Here is a 23294-nt window from a genome sequence, read left to right on the forward strand (position 1 = left end):
TTACTGTGTATCACAGTTATTTGCATACACGTCTTAGTTTCTCTACTAGATAAATTTCTTAAGGGCAAGGATCACATTTTGTTCATCACAGCAGTATGGGAGAGAACAGCATGGAAGACAAAGCCTTACACCTTCAGAGTAGGAGCCAATGCCACTTTTAAAATATGTAATTTTATATTTACAATGTAAAACAACGTCTAATACTTTTTATCTTCTTTTATATTCTGATAAACAATGTGTATATACATATACACCCACACAAAGGTTTATAGCACTAATTAAATTCCAATTAAAAGCACACACAAACAAAAGAAAATCCAAATGTGAACATATTTCTTCTATAAGCAGCCAGCACTACCTTCTACACTCAAAACATTTATCACATTACTACTGAAAATGGTAAAAAAAAAACCCCATGGCGTAATGATCAAGTTCCTATCTATTTAAAGTCTTCCAAAGATGTAAAAAAATTAACCCACAGAATATCCTACATATTATCTCCTTGAAAAAGGCATTGAGTATTCTCTACATCATACAAACTGCTCTGATCTCTTCTTTCTGTGACAATTAACATACAACTTGGCTTAATTAGGTTTTCTATCTGGAAAGTACAGTCAAAGACTTCCATTTCAACATCTTCTCTGCTGGCCTGTAGTTCTTGGGTTGTTTTTAAATGAAGTTCTTTGGACTTATGAACCTGTACAAACTACCTAACCATGAGGGAAGAAAATAAAAAATTCTATTCTACTATTATTTATTGGTTTTAAAAATAAGTTGTTTGTCTGTGATGTTCATCAATTTTGTGTGAAAAGAATTTCAAGACATCAAAGATTAAATTCTCATTCAAATTGAAGATAAAATGGCTTTTTTTTTTCCATTCAAAAACTTTCTCCTGTTTAAAAATAAATATAGCTTTCCTTAACAAAAGATAATTCTTTTCAATCTGGCCACCTTGGTGCTCAAATCATCAGTCTGGGAAAAACTTCCATCAGTCTGGGAAAGCTCATTTGAAAATGGAAGTGGAGGAAAAAAAACATTGCCTCGTTTAACTTCTTGCAAATTTCATCAAAAACATTTATTTGACACTTACAATCTCCACGCATCTCCAAATCAGTCTTCGCTGTATAACAAGAGCCTAGTACAATGCCTGACAGTTTAAATTCAGTTTAAATGAATGAATGATGTGTAACAGGTACTATGATACAACTATAAGTAAAACAACTTCCTGAGGTGTATACTTCAGCAGAAGCAAATACATATTTGACTGAAGTATCTCCCTCTAAAAAACATGAGTCTTTCCATTACAAATGGTAACTAATTTTCACATAACGTTAAATAACAACTGCCTCCTGATGAAAGAAGTAAGGGGAATAAGTTAAACACTGGTAAGAAATTCTACCTTAAATTTAGATGATCAACTTTAGTTACAAAATAACTGACACTAAGTGAGATTAAGCAATTTAACCAAATTTTAACTATATCAAGACAAACAACATATTTTTTCAATGCAACAAAATAATTTTGTGCCATCCCCTAAAACCTGCCATTAAAAAGATCTGGTAAAAAGTAATATTACCAAGAAGTGATCCATATAGGGAATTTTTTGAACTGTCACTATGTACTTTCTGTTTTTGATACTGTTGTACCTTTTTAATTACGTACATGTACTTTATAGTTTTGTGAGTTGTCAAATTACAAATTCTATTTTAAAAAATAACTCGTAACACCAACATGACTTCTTAAGTTCTATATATAAAAACATCACTATCTATAAAAAAAAAAACCTTCAATGTGTCTATATGCATGAGAGTGAAAAAAGACACAAGTAAAAAAGAGACAGAAGTGGGGTTATATTACCTTGATAGCCTACCTCTATTTTTGCTTGTTAGTTCTCTACTAGGAAGATAAATGAACAGTGGCTTTACATGTACAAGTCCAAAAAGACTGAGAATGATTTTTACACTGTACTAAAACCCCACAAGACAATTAAGCTCACCAGAAAGTATTTTACATGTAATTGTATAGGTCTGCAGTAGAAAACTTAAGTAGATTTAGAAGGGAGAACAGGAGAAGGGAAAAAAAGCAATTCTTAATGACATATTAGCCAACTATCGAATAAAGCAGGGGAACAAGAAAAAAAGGAAAACAGGGAGAGAGAAGAAAATAGTGACAGAGTACTTGGAATAAATATGGAACTGAAGGTGTGCTCAGACCATTCTACTCATCCTGTACCTCCTGCCCCCATCCCCAGCTTCTGATAAAGACAAAGTATAGAGTGGGCTGTCTATTATCTGTAGCAAGAACTAAGAGCAGGAAACATAAGGTGTAAGTGACAGGGAAATGTTTTTACCTTGATATATCTGGGATTATTAGAAGTGTTTTTATCTTTCTTTTAGCTTTTATCATAAATATTTTCAGACATACACAGATGTTGAGAGAACAGTATAATGAACCTAATCACCTCATTCTATTCCAAATATTTTTTTTATTACCCAATCAAATGTTTATTTTCCCAATCCTAGAAAACATACCAACATAGTATACAGTGTTATTTTCTTATTTTTGTACCAGAAAACGGCATCAGAAAAAGTGTTTCCCTAAAAAAACTGGCTTGGCAGTATCAGCTTAAATAAGTGACCACCAGGAGGAGCTCACCTAGTGTATCTAAAATCCATGGAGACAATCATTCACAGGCACTTGAAGCAAAGGAAAAGGGAAGGGGTACTTAATAAGAGTACTTAATAATGCTTAAATGTGGCTCTACAGATTTCAAGTGCCATTGTGTCATACAAAAAGAACTCAATCCACTCAATCTAAGCAATTTATTCCAGCCAATACACAACACTCACAAAACTTGCAGAAATCAGTATTTAAGAATTCCCTGGAAATCTTACTGGAGCTATTCAGACAGATTACATAATTCAAGTCTCCAGTTTCTCAAAGTTCACTCTTCAAAACAGTTTCTTTATAAATCAAATACATTTTTCCAAATCATCACGTGCTTACAACTATTTAAGCAGTAAGCCAGCAACGAAGACTGGAATTTACCAAGGTATTGTTCCATTTCCATGATACATTTTTATATACCAAATTAAATTTTGTATGCTTCAAGAAAAAAATCTCCTTCAATAAACTTCTAGAAAATTAAATACATAATTACAAAAGACTTTCCTTCTTAAATTTTTCCAAGAAGACATATTTACATACTTTACATTTTCAGATGTGGATAAAAGTGGAAGGCAGGGTGGAGACAGACCTGCTACACAATTCCAGAGGCCAACATCAAGACTGTGTTCTGGATCTGCTCCATTGGATGGAACCAATTCACATGGAATACAATGTGAATGGTGCCATCTAGAGTTGTGCAGCTCACCAGAACTGCGGGGGTAAAATAAAACCTCAACAAGCTTCTATCAGTGAACCTAACAGACAGAATACATTTCTCCTGAAAACAGAGAAGAAGGTCAATCTTCAGTAAGTAGACCTGAGATGATAATGAAAGGGCTTTTTCACTGCAATTCTTTCCCATTCTCAGAAAAGGTAGATTTATATGGAATCTATCCCAAGGAGAATAAGATAGGCAACTTTCACCACATTGCTGTCATTCATACTTGCCTTCAATTTTTATGTCTTGATATTAGTTCATATCTTCTTCTTGTACAAATCAATTTAATTTCCAAAAAGCTGTAAGCAACTTCTCTGAATAATGAAAAGTTCCATATGATTTATCTAATTACATTTAACTCAATTTCCAACAATAAAACAGTATAGTTTGCGAACCAAAATAAAAACTGTTTTAGTTACTACACAATTTGAAAGAAGAAAATGAACAAAAAGATAGAGGTAATCTAGAAAATATTAACCAATAACAATTTTAAATAAGAAGGGGAAAGAAAATACACTTAATGATTAAAACAATAAAAATCCTGAAGTATGTACTACTTGCCAAAATTCTGCTTCAAGCAGTCTTTAAAATTTTGGCTACTCTTTCTGATAACCAATTGGACAAGGAAGACTTACATTCGTAATATATGGTTCAATAGCTTGAGCTGTCCTCTTCAGTAAAGCCTTTGCCAAATCGTATGCTTGCTTGTTTAAATTCTGAGGGTGGAGGGGAAAAATACCTATATTATACACCACTAAATATGAAAAAAGAAATGTTACCTGTATTCAAAAAGCTACTCTTAAGTAAATAAATGAATGAGAAAACTCTAAAATTCAATTTGAATAAAAGGGAGACAGCAAAGACACTTTTCTCTGAAGACTAAGTAGTCTAGTAGATCTTAAGATCCCCATTTAGTATTTTAATACATAATATGGGCATGCTTAGTCGCTAAGCCATGTCTGACTCTTTTGCAACACCATGGACTGCAGCCCGCCAGGGTCCTCTGTCCATTGGATTTCCAAGGCAAGAATACTGGAGTGGGTTGCCATTTCCTTCTCCAGGGGATCTTCTTGACCCAGGGATTGAACCTGGGTCTCCTGCACTGCAGGATTCTTTACCGTCTGAACCACCAGGGAAGCCCATATAGCATACTATAGCTTATTTACTCATTCTCCTATCCATAGACATTAAATTGTTTTGTACATGGCTCCTTGCACATAAAAGAAATAATCTTCTATAAATACTACCTTTACCATTTTTCAAATGAGCTGTTTTGCCTTATTCGTGTGAAGTTTCTCTATAAATTCTATCCACTAAATATCTGTCAATTATATGCACAACATATCTTAGAGTTACATTTTTACAATGCTTATGGTGTCTTAGGACATAGAACTTTTAATTTTAATATAACCAGATATATCAATCTTTTCCTATTTGGCTTGTGCTCTCTCCACTACTTGGCTTGTGTTCTCTCTACATTTTTAAAATTCTTTCTACACTGATGTTAATTTGTTGTTTTATATTTTTTGATAAAACTTTAAACACTGGCTTTTCATATTTAGATCTGTATTCTGCCTGTACTTTATTTTTATGCATGGTGTGAAATAAGAATCTTGTATTATTTTCCACATGGACATTAAAGTCCATTATTCCCTCCAGAGACTTCCCTGTAATATCCATACTCAAGTTTCTATACAACTATGTATCTATTTGTAAAGTATCCATTACTTCCATATGTCCCTTGGTCTATTACTATTACTGCCTGATTTTACAGTCAAAGAGACATATGGAAGCAATGTCTTAACATCAGGTTAAGGTAAGTCCCCGTTTTCTTACTCTTTTTCAAAAACCAATTTGTCCAACTAAACACACATGCTCACATACACACACATTCACAATATCTATTTTGACTGGATTATCTATTAGTATGCAGAGGAATGACATTATTATGATACTGAGTTTCCCATCACATAAATGTAACAAATCATGCAACATACTGAAGTGTTCTTTTATACTTTTACATCAACTGCAATAATTTTCAACACTAAGGTCATGTACAGTGTTATTAAATTTCTAAGTAGCTCAAGTTTTTGTTAAAAGCTACAAATAAAATTTTTTTCCAAATTACACTAACAGATTTTTATACATTGATCTTATACCTAGCAACTGCAGAATTTTCTTACTTGTTCTAGAAACTAATTCGTACATTTTTTTTTCTGTACAAGCAGTCAGAACAGAACATCTGCAAATAATTTCAGTTTTGTTTCTTCTTTCTAATCCTTTTTTATCTTTTGTTTGTATTGTTTTATTCCACCAACTTAAGGCCTCCAGTTAACGTAGATTAGAAACAGCATACTTGTTTCTTTCCTGAGTAGAAGTGACATTTTTATAATATCCCTAACTTCAAAGAGAATGCCTCACATTTCACCATTAAGTGCAGTACCATATACAACCTTATAAGGTTAAAGAAATTACTTTCTATTTCAAATATGCTAATATTCTTTATCATAAGTTATACTGAATTTTAGCAAATAGTTTCCTTTATAGATCTACTGATATTTTTTTCTCTTTGCTCTGTTAATTTCCACAAATATCTTAGCCTACTATTAACCATCTCTGTATTCCTAAAATTAAGTCAATTTGCTCATTACCAATATTACTTTGTATCGTTCTAGATATTGTCCATTGCTATTTTATACTGGATTTACATGAGTATGCTGCTGCTGCTAAGTCACTTCAGTCGTGTCTGACTCTGTGTGACCCCATAGACGGCAGCCCACCAGGCTCCTCTGTTCCTCGGATTCTCCAGGCGAGAATACTGGAGTGGGTTGCCATTTTAAATTAAATTATCCTCCTTTCTTGCACTTGGGTTTTGTCTAGTTTTCCCATGAAGATTATATTCTGCTTATAATGTGAATTGTAGAACATGCCTTCCTTTTTACAATCTGGAAAAACTTTATAAATATCAGGATTACATGGCACTTAAATGATTAATAGAAATCTGCTAGTGATGAGTTTTAAGTTCTTTTAAGCTCGGTTTGCGGAGAAAGCAATGGCACCCCACTCCAGTACTCTCGCCTGGAAAATCCCATGGACAGAGGCGCCGGGTAGGCTCCAGTCCATGGGTCGCAAGAGTCGGGCACAACTGAGTGACTTCACTTTAACTTTTCACTTTCATGCATTGGAGAAGGAAATGGCAACCCACTCCAATATTCTTGCCTGGAGAATCCCAGGGACAGAGGAGCCTAGTGGGCTGCCATCTATGGGGTCGCACAGAGTCGGACACGACTGAAGTGACTTAGCAGCAGCAGCATGCTCAGTTTGAGTCCTGCGGCTATTACTATTATTACTGTTATGGTTGTTTGGGAGGAAGAGTTTGTTTGTTTTATGGACAGAGTTTCTAAAACCAATTAATTTTTTTACTGGTTAAAGGTTATTCAAAATTTTCTCTCTTGAGAAAAAACTGGCAAGTTATATTTTCTAGAAATCTGACCAATTTCAAATATGTTAGCATAAAATAATGTTCATGGAATTGTTTTTGATCTTTTTAATGTTTGTTGTTCTTCATTTCATTCTAAAACTGTTTATTAATACCATCTCCCTTTTTCTGATTTGACATGACCCTGCTTATTTAACTTATATGCAGAGTACATCATGAGAAACGCTGGACTGGAAGAAACACAAGCTGGAATCAAGACTGCCAGGAGAAATACCAATAACCTCAGATATGCAGATGACACCACCCTTATGGCAGAAAGTGAAGAGGAACTCAAAAGCCTCTTGATGAAAGTGAAAGTGGAGAGTGAAAAAGTTGGCTTAAAGCTCAACATTCAGAAAACGAAGATCATGGCATCTGGTCCCATCACTTAATGGGAAATAGATGGGGAAACAGTGGAAACAGTGTCAGACTTTATTTTTCTGGGCTCCAAAATCACTGCAGATGGTGACTGCAGCCATGATATTAAAAGACGCTTACTCCTTGGAAGGAAAGTTATGACCAACCTAGATAGCATATTCAAAAGCAGAGACATTACTTTGCCAACAAAGGTTCGTCTAGTCAAGGCTATGGTTTTTCCTGTGGTCATGTATGGATTTGAGAGTTGGACTGTGAAGAAAGCTGAGTGCCGAAGAATTGATGCTTTTGAACTGCGGTGTTGGAGAAGACTCTTGAGAGTCCCTTGGACTGCAAGGAGATCCAACCAGTCCATTCTGAAGGAGATCAGCCCCGGGATTTCTTTGGAAGGAATGATGCTAAAGCTGAAACTCCAGTACTTTGGCCACCTCATGCGAAGAGTTGACTCACTGGAAAAGACTCTGATGCTGGGAGGGATTGGGGGCAGGAGGAGAAGGGGACGCCAGAGGATGAGATGGGTGGATGGCACCACTGACTTGATGGACATGAGTATGGGTGAACTCCTGGAGTTGGTGATGGACAGGGAGGCCTGGCGTGCTGCGATTCATGGGGTCGCAGGGAGTCGGACACGACTGAGCGACTGATCTGATCTGATCTGATCTGACCTAAATTACCAACTTTTGGTTTTTCTGAAATCAGTCACTGTGTTTTCCATTTGATTAACTTCCATTCTTCATTGTTTACTTTCTTCTACCATTTGTACACTCTAACAATATTTTTATAACTTTTTGAGCTGAAAACTATAAAGTTGTATTCAAAATGTTTAACTTGAATCCCAGAGGATTCAATATATATCATTTAATTATCATTTCTAAATATCTAGTAATTTCCATTATGCTTTATTCCTTTGACAGATTAATTATGAGTGCCACAGCACTGTTAGCTTTGTGTTTTAAAATCCTCAAGAACCACTAGTCTATTAAGTCTATTAGATTTATAATTACTGGGAAGTTTTTAAAATGGCCCACCAAATTGTGAGTTTGTCCTTATAATTTTTCAATATATGCTTTATATATTAATATTTTTAGCCTATGTAATTGCAAGTTAGATATCATTTTAGCACTATAATTTATCACTGTATAAATCCCTTCTCTACCCACTAAAGACTATACTACCTAAAATCAATACAAGCTACTTCAGTTTTCCTTCAGTTAGCATGTGTTGGTAAATACTTTTCCCATCCTTTTAGTGTCACCTTTGATGAAATTATTTTTGTTATCTCTTATTAACAATGACCAGGTGGATTATTTTTAATCTAATCTGATAACCTGAAGTAGTAAATTTGGTCCATTTACATTTATTTTAATTCTTCCCTGCATTGTAATCCTTAAAATTTTAACAAAAGTATTTCATTTAAAGTCCAAAGTAAATTTTTTACAGCTTTATCCTCCTGATCATCACCAGGATCATATCACTCACTGACTCCATTAAGTCATTCAATCTTACATGCTATTTTTATCCTGTGGTTTAGGACCATTTTGTTAATATCCCTTTAATTAATAAGTACAATTTTTACTACTATTGTTTTTGCTTTATATCAGTTCTTACTTAGAGCATTTTGTTGCTCACCACTACTACTTACATTTCACTTCTTTCAAGTTTCAATTTCCAGTATTCTAAAGTATTTGAAGAGTAGTAGTTCTTTCAGGAAGGGTATATTGACAAGTTGTAAATTTAATGTCTTAAGTTCACTCAAACTGGATAGCAACTGTGTCTGTGTAGTTATTTTATTAGCACTTTGTGAAATACAGGGCCATTATCCTCTGGCATCTGTCCTTGCTACTGAGAAGTCAGTCATCACTTTAAGGTTTATTCTTTGTCAGGGCTATGCTTTTCCCCTCTGGATGCTTTGTATGAATACATTATTTCTATTTCAGCATTCTACAATTTCTCCAGGATGTGTCTGCACTGAGTTTTGTTTATATTCTGATCATGACCCTTTGTTACTTCACTCATAAATTTATGCTTCTCATCAATTCTAGAAAATGTTAAGCAAATATATACTTGCATATAATTTCTGTTTCCATTCTTATTTGGTGTTCTTTATCACTTTTAGATATACTGGACCTTTCCAGTCTCTCTTTCACCTGTTAGAATCTTTTGTTTTCCTTATCTCACTGTATTTGTATAATTTCCTCAGATCTATGTCCTAGTTCTCTAAATGTCTGTTACAGTCCAATAAAGATTTTGATCTCAATGACCATTTTTAATTTACACTTTTCTTTCCCCCAACCTTACACCTTCTCCTTTCCTATGCCTAGCTATCATGTTTTCAACTCTTATACTCAGAGGCATTAAGACATAAAATCATTATATTTAATTCTGTTAAAGGCATTTATCATTTTTAGCTTATAAATATATTATCTGAATTTTTAGTTAGTGCCTGATTTTTCAGTATTCAGGGACTATTTTAAAAGTTTGGAAATTTTGGATTATGAGGTCATTTTTCACTGGCAATATTTCTGAGAAAGCAGTATAGCTATAAACTTAAATTATATTTTGCAAGAAAGGTCTTAAGTTTACAAAGACCTTTATACTGGTGAATCACAGAACCAGAGTGTTAAGTCATTTTCAAAGAATAAAACACACAAGCACATATACACACACAACTTGATTAATATTACCCAGGCAAGAAATACCAGTGCCATCAACATTTCCTTCTTTCCAAATTAGTAAAGACTTCTCTTTTAATTTCACCCCTCCTTTCAAACTATACTATCACTATCTTTTACCCAAGGCCCTAATTGGTTATGTATCTCCCAACATATATAAGAGAATCAAAGAAAAGAAAATGAAAGTGTTAGTCACTCAGTCATGTACAACTCTTTGAGACTCCACAGATCATAGCCTGCCAGACTCCTCTGTAAATTTCCAGGTAAGAATACTGGAGTGAGTTTCCACTTCCGTCTCCAGGGATCTTCTCAACCCAGGGATTGAACCCATTTCTAAGTAGCTATTAATATATTCCTTGAAACATAATCCCATACAAAACTGAGTTATTACAGATATTTTATCACATATACTAAATCTGTTATCTCTTCTTTCCATTTAATTAATGACTATTAAGTGTTTCATGTTTTCAGTTCAGTTCAGTCACTCAGTTGTGTCCGACTCTTTGTGACCTCACGAACCACGCCAGGCCTCCCTGTCCATCACCAACTTCCAGAGTCTACCCAAACCCATGTCCATTGATACAGTGATGCCATCCAACCATCTCATCCTCTGACGTTCCCTTTTCCTCCTGCCCTCATCTTTCCCAGTATCAGGGTCTTTTTCAATGAGTCAGCTCTATACATCAGGTGGCCAAAGTATTGGAGTTTCAGCTTCAACATCAGTCCTTCCAATGAACACCCAGAACTGATCTCCCTTAGGATGGATTGGTTGGATCTCCTTGCAGTCCAAGGAACTCTCAAAGGTCTTCTCCAACACCACAGTTCAAAAGCATCAATTCTTCGGCACTTTGTTTATAGTCCAACTTTCACATCCATACGTAACCACTGGAAAAATGATAGCCCTGACTAGATGGACCTATGTTGGCAAAGTAATGTCTCTGCTTTTGAATATGCTATCTAGGTTGGTCACAACTTTCCTTCCAAGGAGCAAGCGTCTTTTAATTTCATGGCTGCAATCACCATCTGCAGTGATTTTGGAGTCCAGAAAAATCAAGTCAGCCACTGTTTCCACTGTTTCCCCATCTATTTGCCATAAAGTGATGGGACTGGATGCCATGATCTTCGTTTTCTGAATGCTGAACTTTAAGCCAACTTCTTCTCTCTCCTCTTTCACTTTCATCAAGAGGCTCTTTAGTTCTTCTTCACTTTCTGCCATAAGGGTGGTATCATCTGCATATCTGAGGTTATTGATATTTCTCCCGGCAATCTTGAGTCCAGCTTGTGTTTCCTCCAGCCCAGTGTTTCTCATGATGTACTCTGCATATAAGTTAAATAAGCAGGGTGACAATATACAGGCTTGATGTACTCCTTTTCCTATTTGGAACGAGTCTGTTGTTCCATGTCCAGTTCTAACTGTTGCTTCCTGACCTGCATACAGATTTCTCAAGAGGTAGGTCAGGTGGTCTGGGATTCTCATCTCTTTCAGAATTTTCCACAGTTTATTGTGATCCACACAATTATGTTTTACTAAACACAATTAATGTTCATTAACATTAATCAATAAGTCTCCAAAACTAAGAATAAAGCAGGACAAACTGCATTTTAAACATAAGTAAATTCTGGACCCTACTGTTGACAGATTTTAGATATATATTCAAGTATATTTTGCTACTTACCTTATGAGCAGGTACCAGATTTACCAAAACTGTATCCAAAAGCTCCTGAGATACTGTATCACCTTCACAAATAATAGAACTCATGAGATCCACCATATGCATATGAACTTTCTGATTGTGGCCATTGCTGAAATTCAAAATTGATATTTCATTTAAATTTAAGCATACCTGAAATTTATAGGATTTAATCATAACATGGAACATCACACTTTATTTTACAATGATATTAAGGTATTAATTAAATACAATTGTATATATTCATTTAAAGCTTCCTTCTCTCCAAAATCTTACAGTAGCATCCAAAATATTTTTTAAACTACATTTCCAAGATTACGTTTGCTAATTTTTATCAGTCTCACAATCAAAAGTAATTAAATCAAATGTAACTTTAGTTTGGCCTTAAATTCAGAGCATCAAACTGCTTTGTTGAAGTTAATTCTAACAGATGATTATAAGGAATACACAAAAAACTAAATGATTCACAGGAATTAAGGGGTCAGTAATATGTGATTTAAACAAAAGAAAAATAATATAATAAAAATATTTTTATATCAGATTAATGCCACTCTTGTATTATTCTCTACAATACAAAATTAGCTGTATTTATTTTCAAAACGTATCTATAAAAATCATGTTAATGAATTCTTAAGTTACAAATATTAGCCTTCTGATATTCATCATAAAAACACAGTTTATGCAGATTCATTTATAAGCTAAAAATTCTTTACATTTAAAAAAGATTATAATTTTAGTAAACTTACTTTATAACTGAAAATAATGTTCTGTATAATTGGGTAAAAATTTCATTGCTGTCTTCCAACTCAAAGCATATGTTATATGACTTGACCCAAGCAATGTTCTAAAATTAAGAGGTGAAAAGGGTAAAATTTTAATTAGTAAAAATATACATGTTAAGAAACCATTTTAAAATGTCACTTCAAAATATAACATACTGCTTACCTCAAGTAAATAAAAATATCTATTGAATTGTGGGCTCTTTGTATCTTCTAGTCCCTTCAACTGCCTTGTTATAAACATAAATATATCCTTAAAAAAAGGGACAAAGTTTTGTTTAGATTATGAAAACATCCACTAAATTCTTAAAGATAATTCAGCACTCATATGTATCTATGATGACAAAACTGTAAAGAACCAGTTTAAAAAAAGAAAAAAAAAACTTGCATTTGCCTCAAATTTTTTAAATGTGCATTATCATGAAAACACCAAATTTCTTAACCCCCTTTAAAGGAAGACAGTAAATCATTTACCATGATCTAAAAGTAGAGAAAGAAAAACATCTTACAGTAAGTTAAAAACAACAGCCCTGAAAACCGAGTAAAGTAAAACTTATGCTGTTATTAGAACGAACCCGTTGCAATGACTGAAAGCTGATTTGATCAGGTTTGTGGAATGGCATTATATATGGTAACTGTATAGAAAGAACACAGTTTAGGAAACTTAAAATTGCAAAACAAAATCACCAAGTGGAAAGAAAATAGACTGCAGAAACTTAGAAATTTTAAAAAGACCCTTAGAAGTTAACTTGTCAGGCTTCCTACCCAGTCATTATAATTATTAATACTTGTTTTTCCCTACAATTTATCAATCTATCTCCATCTCTTGCTTTTGACTTTTTATTACACATCCCTTTATACCCGCGTACAATAGGTTCAGCATCACTTTGAGTCAAATTTGTATGGAGATGATGTCTTTGGAAAGTTTGGAAAAGGCTAAAATTATAAAAGCTAATTTTAGAAAGGAAGCATGCTCATCTGTCAAAAAAAAGAGAGAGAAAAAAAATTCCCTTATAAGTAAAATGATAAACCTTATTTAAAAGGGAAGAAACAGAATATGCAGATTACTAAGTAGCTTTTCAAAAAAAATACTATCAAAAGTACGTTCTTCAAAAATGGTTACTAAATACAACTACTCCTTAAATCAATTAAGTACCTCAAATGAGAGGTTCACAATTCATCTGGGTACACAACTGCACAGACCAGCTCACATTATCTACTTTAAGTCTCCAAGCATTCTCAAATCTTATAATTCACTTTACTTTTAAATGACAAATATTGTTCCCTATCTCCCCAATTGTGAGATATATAAGACAAACATACCCACAGCAGTTTGGGCATTCCTTACCGGAATCCCGGCTCAAGGGATCAAATGAGCAGGTTTCTCATTTCAGTTTTTAAAATTCAAGTCCCTGACTATAGAACCAAGTCCGGGCTGTTTTTCACCAAGGTAAACCCAGTTCCCAACAGGTAACTAACATAAACACTTGTTAAATATAATAAATCTAAATTGTCTTTTTTAAATTCATACTCAGTAATCTTCCCATGGGACTCATTTTCTAACCCACGGTTTCCGCAGTTATCTTTTATTACTGCTGGTCTTTCTAATGTTCTTCTAACCTGCCTTACTCAATATTTTTTTGCACAGTTATACTTATTTTCATTCTTTTTATCCACTGGATTTACCAGGTTATTCCCTTTCTTTTTCCATCTTTTAAGAATCATTTCATTGACATGCCTTTACTTAAAACTACCATAATAAAGTATTAGGTATGTTTTCTACCTTTCATTAAAATTTTGCCCATTGTATTTTCTTCAGAACAATGCACATCACATCTTCCATTATATGAATTAGGATTCATATAAATTCACATTTACAGTAGATACTGTCTTTTCAATAATGAACATGGTCTTCACATGAATTTTTAAAAAGGAAAAGGAAGTGTACCCCAAGTGATAGCACTAATGATGACATAATTTTAAAAGTATAGGAAATTCCCTGGCAATCCAGTGGTTAAGACTTGGCACTTTCACTACCATGGCCAAGATTCAATCCCTGGTCAGGGGACTAAGATCCCACAAGCAACACAGAGTGGCCAAAAAAAAAAGTATACAATACACTTTACTAATCAACTTCTTATTCTGAAGATCAGAACTTGTTTTATAAAATTAAGTACTAATGGGGAGGAGGAAATTCTACAGAAAATAAAGAAAACAAAAATAGTTTAGCAAAAGACTGCTGCAATTAATGTCAAAGACCCCAAACAAATAATCTAAATACTTTAATACCCGTTTCAGTTAGAAAGATAAAGTATCAGTCAATCTTGGCAGTTCTCTGAATCAGTACTTGCCTTTAATTTATCAGGGGATGTATAAGGAGCTTCAGGAGCATAAATTCGGAAAATATCAGCAAGGCAGCAGGCTACCAGTAAGCGAACATCTTTATCAGGATGCTTGAGGAAAAAGTCTGAAGCAAGATGTAAAGCTAGGTTTAAATAAAGCTCCTTTTCTTCTTCAGAGTCCTGGTCCATATCCATGAAAGTTTTCACAACCATCTATATAAAGATAAAACGAAATCAAATAATGACATCCTCTATGTAAACATATATTCATCTGAAAATAAAAACCATATTAATTACAAAGGTTAACTTTCAATAATACACTTTCATGTTTCCTCTAAAAGTATCTATCTGTAGCATCCAATGAAGTACTTCCTGTGCTACAGTAAAAGAGAACATGAGGTGGACAGTTCATTAGTAAGACTCAATAGCATGTGTAACAAGTGGGACAGAAACAACAATCATGAAGAATTACATAGTTGAACTCTGTGAAGGGCTTTCTCTAATTTCAATATTAGCAGCCTGCACTATTTCTACTTCACATGAGACTTAACAAAATTGCCGAACTTGTCAGGGACAACGTAAAGGTGACCATCTGGCATCCACTAGGTGGTGCTACAAATACCAATGAACAAGTAGGACTGGACTGGGCCACTGAGACACATGGCACATGGATCTCCACTCAGCTGCAGAGTGAACACTTGTGGGTAATGAAATGCCCAATGTCATACTGAATTCTCACAGCAGCTGTGGCTAACAGTGTTCCTCACAGGACGGACCCTCAGTTCTACTACACCGGAATCCAGGACCAGGCATACACTAATCCTTCCAGTCTGGCACTACATTAATTTAAGGGTACACTGTCCAGGGCTACTCTCCTAACCTCTTAATTTTATTACTTTTAAGATATATGCTTTGATGGACTTAGGTGTATTATGGAGGGAGGAAGGGAAAGCTACATGCAAGGAACTCGTTCTTTCCTTGGAATCTCTTCACAAGAGTGAGAGAGAAAGTATACTTTGAATAAAATATTACAGGAAACTCTAGGAATTATATAAACAATGACATCTTACATATTAACAAGATTTTCTAAAACTTAACAGACGGAAGTGTAAATTAGAAAAAAAAAGCAAACTAAGCAGATTATTGCTGGGCATAAATGTCTACAAAATAAGGAAAGGATACTACAAGCACTGCATGTGAACACAGTGGCAATCATTCCACCAAAATAAGCAAGGGTTAGATAACAGGAATTTCTCAATACTGTGTACAACTCAAATGGTGCTACAAACTCTTGAATACTTCATGCTATGCTATGCTAGGTCGCTTCAGTCGTGTTGACTCTGTGTGACCCCATAGACGGCAGCCCACCAGGCTCCGCCATCCCTGGGATTCTCCAAGAAAGAACACTGGAGTGGGTTGCCATTTCCTTCTCCAATGTGTGAAAGTGAAAAGTGAAAGTGAAGTTTCTTAGTCGTGTCCGACTCTTAGCAACCCCATGGACTGCAGCCTACCAGGCTCCTCTATCCATGGGATTTTCCAGGCAAGAGTACTGGAGTGGGATGCCACTGCCAAAGTCCTTAAATTAAAAAAGATGTCTGAGAAAATAACATCCATAAAAGACACTAAATGCTAAAAGCTTATAAGTGGAATCTATCTCTGTGTTTACCATTCATTTCTTAGCAGACAATAAGGATGATATCATTGCTGAAATATAAACAAATGTGAGGAAATAAACATACTTTTTCTCTAAAAATTTAATAGGTCAAGAAAATCTAGATACTCAGAAATGAAAAATACCATATACAGTTTGCAGCTTAACCATTTCTAATAAAATATACACAAACTCCCAACTAGATAAAAGATCCACATATTGGTAAACTTAATCTGCTCAAAGATGCCTTTTGCTTTGAATAATAAACACCTTATATCTGTCATTCCAGTATTGTATGCATAGGCTACAATACTAAGATTTTATGTGAAATTTATAATAATACAAGGGGTTTTTTTCTTCTAATACAAATAATCATGCAGCAATAAAGTAGTATTGTAAGGCTCCTGGGCCTTCAGTGATTAATTATGGCAAACTTTCTACACTGGAAATATACATAAATATTAATAACCGGCAATATGTCTAGGTGGATACAACACTGAAGGGAAAAAAAATGCTTAAAAATAAAGAACATCTGAACTAATCAGTTTAATAATCTCCTTGGCCACTCTGCTCTTCTAACCATTTTAATCATGAAGACCATCAATGATGGTGAAAGATGAAATATTATTCAAGCAAACATGAAGAGTTTAACCATACAGTGACTGCCTCATGAATGGAAGTTCGCCATCCATCTTGACTCACTGCTGCACATCAGAAACCGAGAGCTAAAAGTAAAACTCTTTAATTTCATTTCAAAATACAAGAAAGTAAAATGTAGACTTAATACTCAGTAGAAAGAATTAAATCTTTTAAATTTAATTTTTAATAATTAAAAATCAAATTAAAATGGTTGTTTTTATAAAATAAATGAGATATCGGAGAAAGGAGACAACTTTCGACAGATAATAAGGAGTATAAGCATACTGGGGATTTGTCTTTTATACCCAAGTAGAGCCTGTTGGGCTACCGTCTATGGGGTGGCACAGAGTCAGACACGACTGAAGCGACTCAGCAGGAGAGGAGGCCCTAAAAATCCTAAGCTTCACCTTTCCAACTACGCTCCAATTAACAATAGCTAAGGAAACTCTACAATTCTTTACCTATTCCACTTTCTTAGCTCCTAATTACAGCTAACTAGTTTTGGCCATGAAATATTTTCTGCTCTGATGCGCTTTACCAAGCTGCCTTACAGCCCTATATGATTTCCGCAGGTGCTCTCCCCAACTCCACTTATCCTAAACGGATGCCCAAAGGACATAACCTAATTCTACTCACCTTTAACCGTCTCACCATCTCTTCTTTAGATATTTTATCTGAGATTTCCTTGACACCAGGAGGATAGGTAATTTTTCCATCATTGGTCCTTGTCTTTGAATGAGCCATGATGGAAATATTTTTACCCCTAAAACAAGAAAACTATTAGATGCAAACCAAAAAAAAAAGCATTAACAATATTCATAATAAACATGAAAAAAATTATAACTATTTCCTAATTTATAGTAATTCATTTATTTAATTAATTAAAATCATTTTATTGAACATTTCTCCAAATTTTAAAATTTTATTTTTACTTTCATTTCCATTAGTGACAAGCTAAGTTATTTGAACTAATCCTTCAATTACAAAAAAAATATGATTTTATTTAATTATATACTTACCTACATATATAAAATAGTATATAATATTTATAATATATACTACAAAATTATACATATATATAAAATACACAGCATTTTTTTTTAACAGTATTACAAATTACTTGGGCCAAAATCTAAGAGAATTCAGGAATCCAGAGAAGTAAATGGAACATTATATCTACTTACACCCTGAGCCCATCTGCCAACCCTGACAAATCTAGAGTTCAGTTTCCATGATCTTACAGGCAAAGGAGGACAGACTCCTGTCAAGATAGAACATCAAACAAGAGACCCTTCCTGACATTAATGTAGAATACTACCCCAACCCCCCAAAGATAATGCTTTCCAAGAGTTCGCTGCATTCCAAAGCACGGATTTTTATGCTACAGGAATAAACCAACTTATTTCTCATTAGCAAAAATGTGTTGACTGTAATGGTTCCTATTTTGATTAATAAAGATGTGTTTGAGCCTAGCTGTGTGATTTAAAATTCACAGTCCAAAACCACAGTTACTCTTTCACCAACCTAACAATTTTATCCAGCTAACTAGCATAACCATGATACTAACACCCAATGAGAAAAAGAGAAAGGGAAAAGAACCACCAACAGGTCTTTTCTGTTTACAAAGTTTTTAAATAAAATACTAGGAAAAAAAAAATACTTAGAAACCAAATGTAGCTGCAGATAAAAAACTGGGTTTAATCCCAGAAATCCAAGGTCGAATTCACCATATTAACAGAATAAAAAAGAAAAATCATGTGATAATCTCAAAAAATTAAGAGACAATGTTTGAAGAAAATTCAACATCAATTTACAACTATAAAAGAAAATAAGGAAAAAAGTTCAACAAACTAAGAATTATATGAAAGATTTCTGAATCTGAGAAAGGTAAGATGCTACACCCTACAGCATAAATCATGCTTATTGATGCTCTTCTGAAAATGTTTTACCTATTTTCAGGACAAAAAAATACCTGCTGTCATCACTTGTTTAACCCTGTAATAGAGATGCTGCTGAAAACTCAAGATGAAAACTTATAAAAAATTCAGTGACAGATTAATTATACATCAGCATGAGCAATCTTATTGGACTAATAAAAATATTCTAAAATTGGACTATGGTGAGTTTCACATCTCAGGATATTTACTAAAAATTACTCAACTACACACTTGAAATAGGTCAATCCTATTAATTTTATGGTCTATAAATTACATCTCAATAAAGTTGTTTAAATTTTTTACATTCTGAGACTTTCATATCTATATGGAAAAAGATGACACTGTACCCATACATCACACCATACACAAAAGGAATTTCAGGTCGATTAATGAAATAAATATTGAGGCAATTGGAAAGGATTTTAAAATATAATGTAGGAAAACAACTTCACAACCTCAGGTTAGGAAAAGCCAAGAATCAAACCTACAGCTGTTTGTGTTCCTTCAACCAAAGAAGATATTCAGTGAATGCCTAGGATAAACCATTCTACAGGAAGGTAAATATAAATGTGATAGGATTCCCAGTTTTCCATAGAACCTGGAATATAAGAAAGTCTCTCTACCTTGCCTCAACAGAAGCAAAAGCTGTTCATCTTCCTTAACAACAGACACATGATTATGACCACAGACTACAGCTTAATAATGTAGACATGGTTCCATCTGTACAATCAAAACTTTATCAAGAACCTATTATTTGCATGCCATTCTAGAGTGGCTATAGGGCCACATGAGTTAAGATAGGTCTCAAAATTGACAAAGGAAACAGACATTACCCCTAAATGATTAAATCACAATAAATCCTAAAGTTATCAACAGAAATAACAAACAACGAGCCTGGAAAAATAGAAGATTGAAAGAAATCGAAAGTAGATGGGGGTGAAGTGTTAACAACATACAGAACAAAAGGACAGAGAAAAGAATCTGAATAAATCCCAGAGAACAAAGTTCAGAATTTGTTACTGGTCTAAAGCCATGACTAAAGGAAAAAGTGGAAGGAAGTAAAAGGGAGCAAAGAAGGAAAGGTAGAGCAACAAAGCAGCAGGGCTCTCAGTTTGCACTTCAGCTTCATAAGCAATGGTTTTGTGAGCAGAGGTTTGAAATACTTCTGTGAGTATACACATGGGCTGTTTCCTCAAAGTAAAGATAAATTCACTGGTCCCTCTCTATAAACAAACTCCATGTACCTTGAATTTTCAAGATTATGTTTAAACTTCTCCCAACCTCCTTAGGCTGAGCTTGGCTCTTCCTCCTACAGCTTGGAAAACTGTGAACATATCATAATAAGCATTTAATCACATCGCATTTAATAAATTCATTTGTCTGTTTCCCCTACTTGACTATAAGCTCCTTAAAACAAGGACTTGTTGTTCAGTCACTAAGTCATGTCTGACTCCTTGGGACCCCGTGAACTGCAGCACGCCAGGCTTCCCTGTCCTTCACTATCTCCAGGAGTTTGCTCAAAGTCACATCCATTGAGTCAGTGATGCCATCCAACCATCTCATCCTCTGTCACTCCCTTCTCCTCCTGCCCTCAATCTTTCCCAGCATAAGGGTCTTTTCCAATGAGTCAGCTCTTTGCATCAGGTGGCCAAAATATTGGGGCTTCAGTATCAGTCCTTCCAATCAATATTCAGGGTTGATATCCTTTAGAACAAGGATAGTATGTATCATTTTAGGCATCCTTAGAACACAGTAGGTGCTCAAGAAATACTTGCTGAATCAATGACCAGAACTATTTTAAGAGCTGGTGGCTCCAATAGGAAGTACAGACTAGGCAGAGGAGAAATCAAAACAGTAAGAACAGGAAACTGCTATAAAATTCCAATAAGAACTAATAAGGAACAGACTGCAGGGAATGACTAAGAATAAGAAAACTGATGCAAAAACTATGAATGCTTACTTGAGAGAAGTAGAAGATGATTACAAGATTCAAGAAAGTCAACCATTTAAATATCTACTGAGAACTTACTTGGTGTGACAGCAGTTCTCTAGGCACTAAGGATACAATGGTAAGCAGAACACATAAAATAATTGCCCTCATCATAAGAGAGATAGGGAAAAACCAGTGAGAAGTCAAGTTTTTGGAAAAATTAAGTTTGGAATACAAGGCAACTAGACATGTTAAGCTGAAGTTCTAGGGAAAAGTCAATGAAAGAAAATACTTTAGCACCACATATAGCTTACGCTTTGGGGGCTTACAGAATCAATAAAGAAAATGTGTAGGGTGAGCTGAAATACAGAGAATAAACTCTAAGAAATATCTGTACTGATGTGGCTGGCGGGGGGTGGTCAGGAAAGAAAACAGAAGAGGGTCAGAAAAGAGAGAAAAATATTGCTTTTTAACTAGGAAAAAAAAATGTTTGAAGATAGAGAGATGGTATATAGTGTTAGTGACTTTGGAAATACACATCACTCGTTCAAGATAACCCCAGGCTCTTGGACTTGGTAAAGTGATCTCTTTATGTACTTCCCAGACAACAACAGGAACAAACACCAAATAATAATGTAAGAGAAAAAAGGTGGAAAGGAGAAAGAGAGAAGAAGGAGAGCAATGCAGAAGATGAAAGGAAGATTACAGTAAAGAAACAGGCTATTCAACTGTTACGGGAAGTCAAAGGGGAAAGATACATTGACACACAGCTGTTCCTCTGAAATAGTGTCAAAGAAATTATTTGACATTCATTTTGTGTTGAATTTCAATAGTATACATTATGATAGAGTAAATGAACTACAAATAAGAAAGTAGTAACTTAAATTATTTATATACAAACAGGCCTGTGTCAGAGTCCATTTACACACTGTATATAAATGTACTAGAGAGTACATACGTATATGGACTTCCCAAGTGGCTCAGCAGTAAAGAATCTGCCTGCCAGTGCAGGAGATCCAGGTTTGATCTCTGCCTGGGAAGATCCCCTGGAGGAGGGCATGGCAACCCACTCCAGTATTCTTGCCTGAAAAATCCCATGGACAGAGGAGCCTGGCGGGCTACACAGTCCATTGGGCTGCAAAGAGTTGGGCACAACTGAGGGACTTAAACACCTCACACATATATGTATATATTAATTTCAAATACCATTATGTACCTATCATTATAAAACCTACAGTTTTGTATACAGAATGAACAATGAAAAGCAAACTATTCTAATACTAAAGAGTTTACACAACCACTGAGTAAGTTCCATACAGTCAGCAAAAACAAGACCAGGAGCTGACTGTGGCTCAGATCATGAACTCCTTATTGCCGAATTCAGACTTAAATTGAAGAAAGTAGGGAAAACCACTAGACCATACAGGTATGACCTAAATCAAATCCCTTATGATTATACACTGGAAGTGAGAAATAGATTTAAGGGCCTAGATCTGATAGAGTGCCTGATGAACTATGGAATGAGGTTCATGACACTGTACAGGAGACAGGGATCAAGACCATCCCCATGGAAAAGAAATGCAAAAAAGCAAAATGGTTGTCTGGGGAGGCCTTAAAAATAGCTGTGAAAAGAAGAGAAGCGAAAAGCAAAGGAGAAAAGGAAAGATAGAAGCATCTGAATGTGGACTTCCGAAGAATAGCAAGAAGAGATAAGAAAGCCTTCTTCAGCGATCAATGCAAAGAAATAGAGGAAAACAACAGAATGGGAAAGACTAGAGATCTCTTCAAGAAAATTAGAGATACCAAGGGAACATTTCGTGCAAAGATGGGCTCGATAAAGGACAGAAATGCTATGGACCTAACAGAAGCAGGAGATATTAAGAAGAGATGGCAAGAATACACAGAAGAACTGTACAAAAAAGATCTTCACGACCCAGATAATCACAATGGTGTGATCACTCACCTAGAGCCAGACATCCTGGAATGTGAAGTCAACTAGGCCTTAGAAAGCATCACTACGAACAAAGCTAGTGGAGGTGATGGAATTCCAGTTGAGCTATTTCAAATCCTGAAAGATGATGCTGTGAAAGTGCTGCACTGAATATGCCAGCAAATTTGGAAAACTCAGCAGTGGCCACAGGACTGGAAAAGGTCAGTTTTCATTCCAATCCCAAAGAAAGGCAATGCCAAAGAATACTCAAACTACCGCACAACTGCACTCATCTCACACGCTAGTAAAGTAATGCTCAAAATTCTCCAAGCCAGGCTTCAGCAATACGTGAACCGTGAACTTCCTGATGTTCAAGCTGGTTTTAGAAAAGGCAGAGGAACCAGAGATCAAATTGCCAACATCCGCTGGATCATGGAAAAAGCAAGAGAGTTCTAGAAAAACATCTATTTCTGCCTTATTCACTA

At 34.9% G+C, this 23294-nt stretch overlaps 1 protein-coding gene across 5 annotated transcripts in view; it reads right to left on the minus strand.

Moving 5' to 3' along the window:
* PDS5B (PDS5 cohesin associated factor B) overlaps positions 1-23294 on the minus strand; it is a 192582-nt gene that overhangs the window by 104938 nt on the left and 64350 nt on the right. For all 5 annotated transcript variants that reach the window (XR_011569734.1, XM_070800202.1, XM_070800200.1 and 2 more), the window contains exons 2-7: positions 17649-17775; positions 14732-14935; positions 12547-12633; positions 12348-12445; positions 11587-11713; positions 4021-4101 (exon numbers count right to left, since the gene is read on the minus strand). Coding sequence is in view for 4 of the 5 variants with exons in the window: in XM_070800202.1 (XP_070656303.1) it covers positions 4021-4101; positions 11587-11713; positions 12348-12445; positions 12547-12633; positions 14732-14935; positions 17649-17756 (705 nt within the window). In the remaining variant the exon portion in view is untranslated. The remainder of the gene's footprint in view (positions 1-4020; positions 4102-11586; positions 11714-12347; positions 12446-12546; positions 12634-14731; positions 14936-17648; positions 17776-23294) is intronic.

The sequence above is a fragment of the Bos indicus genome, chromosome 12 (assembly GCF_029378745.1).
Source record: "Bos indicus isolate NIAB-ARS_2022 breed Sahiwal x Tharparkar chromosome 12, NIAB-ARS_B.indTharparkar_mat_pri_1.0, whole genome shotgun sequence".
Lineage (NCBI taxonomy): Eukaryota > Metazoa > Chordata > Mammalia > Artiodactyla > Bovidae > Bos > Bos indicus.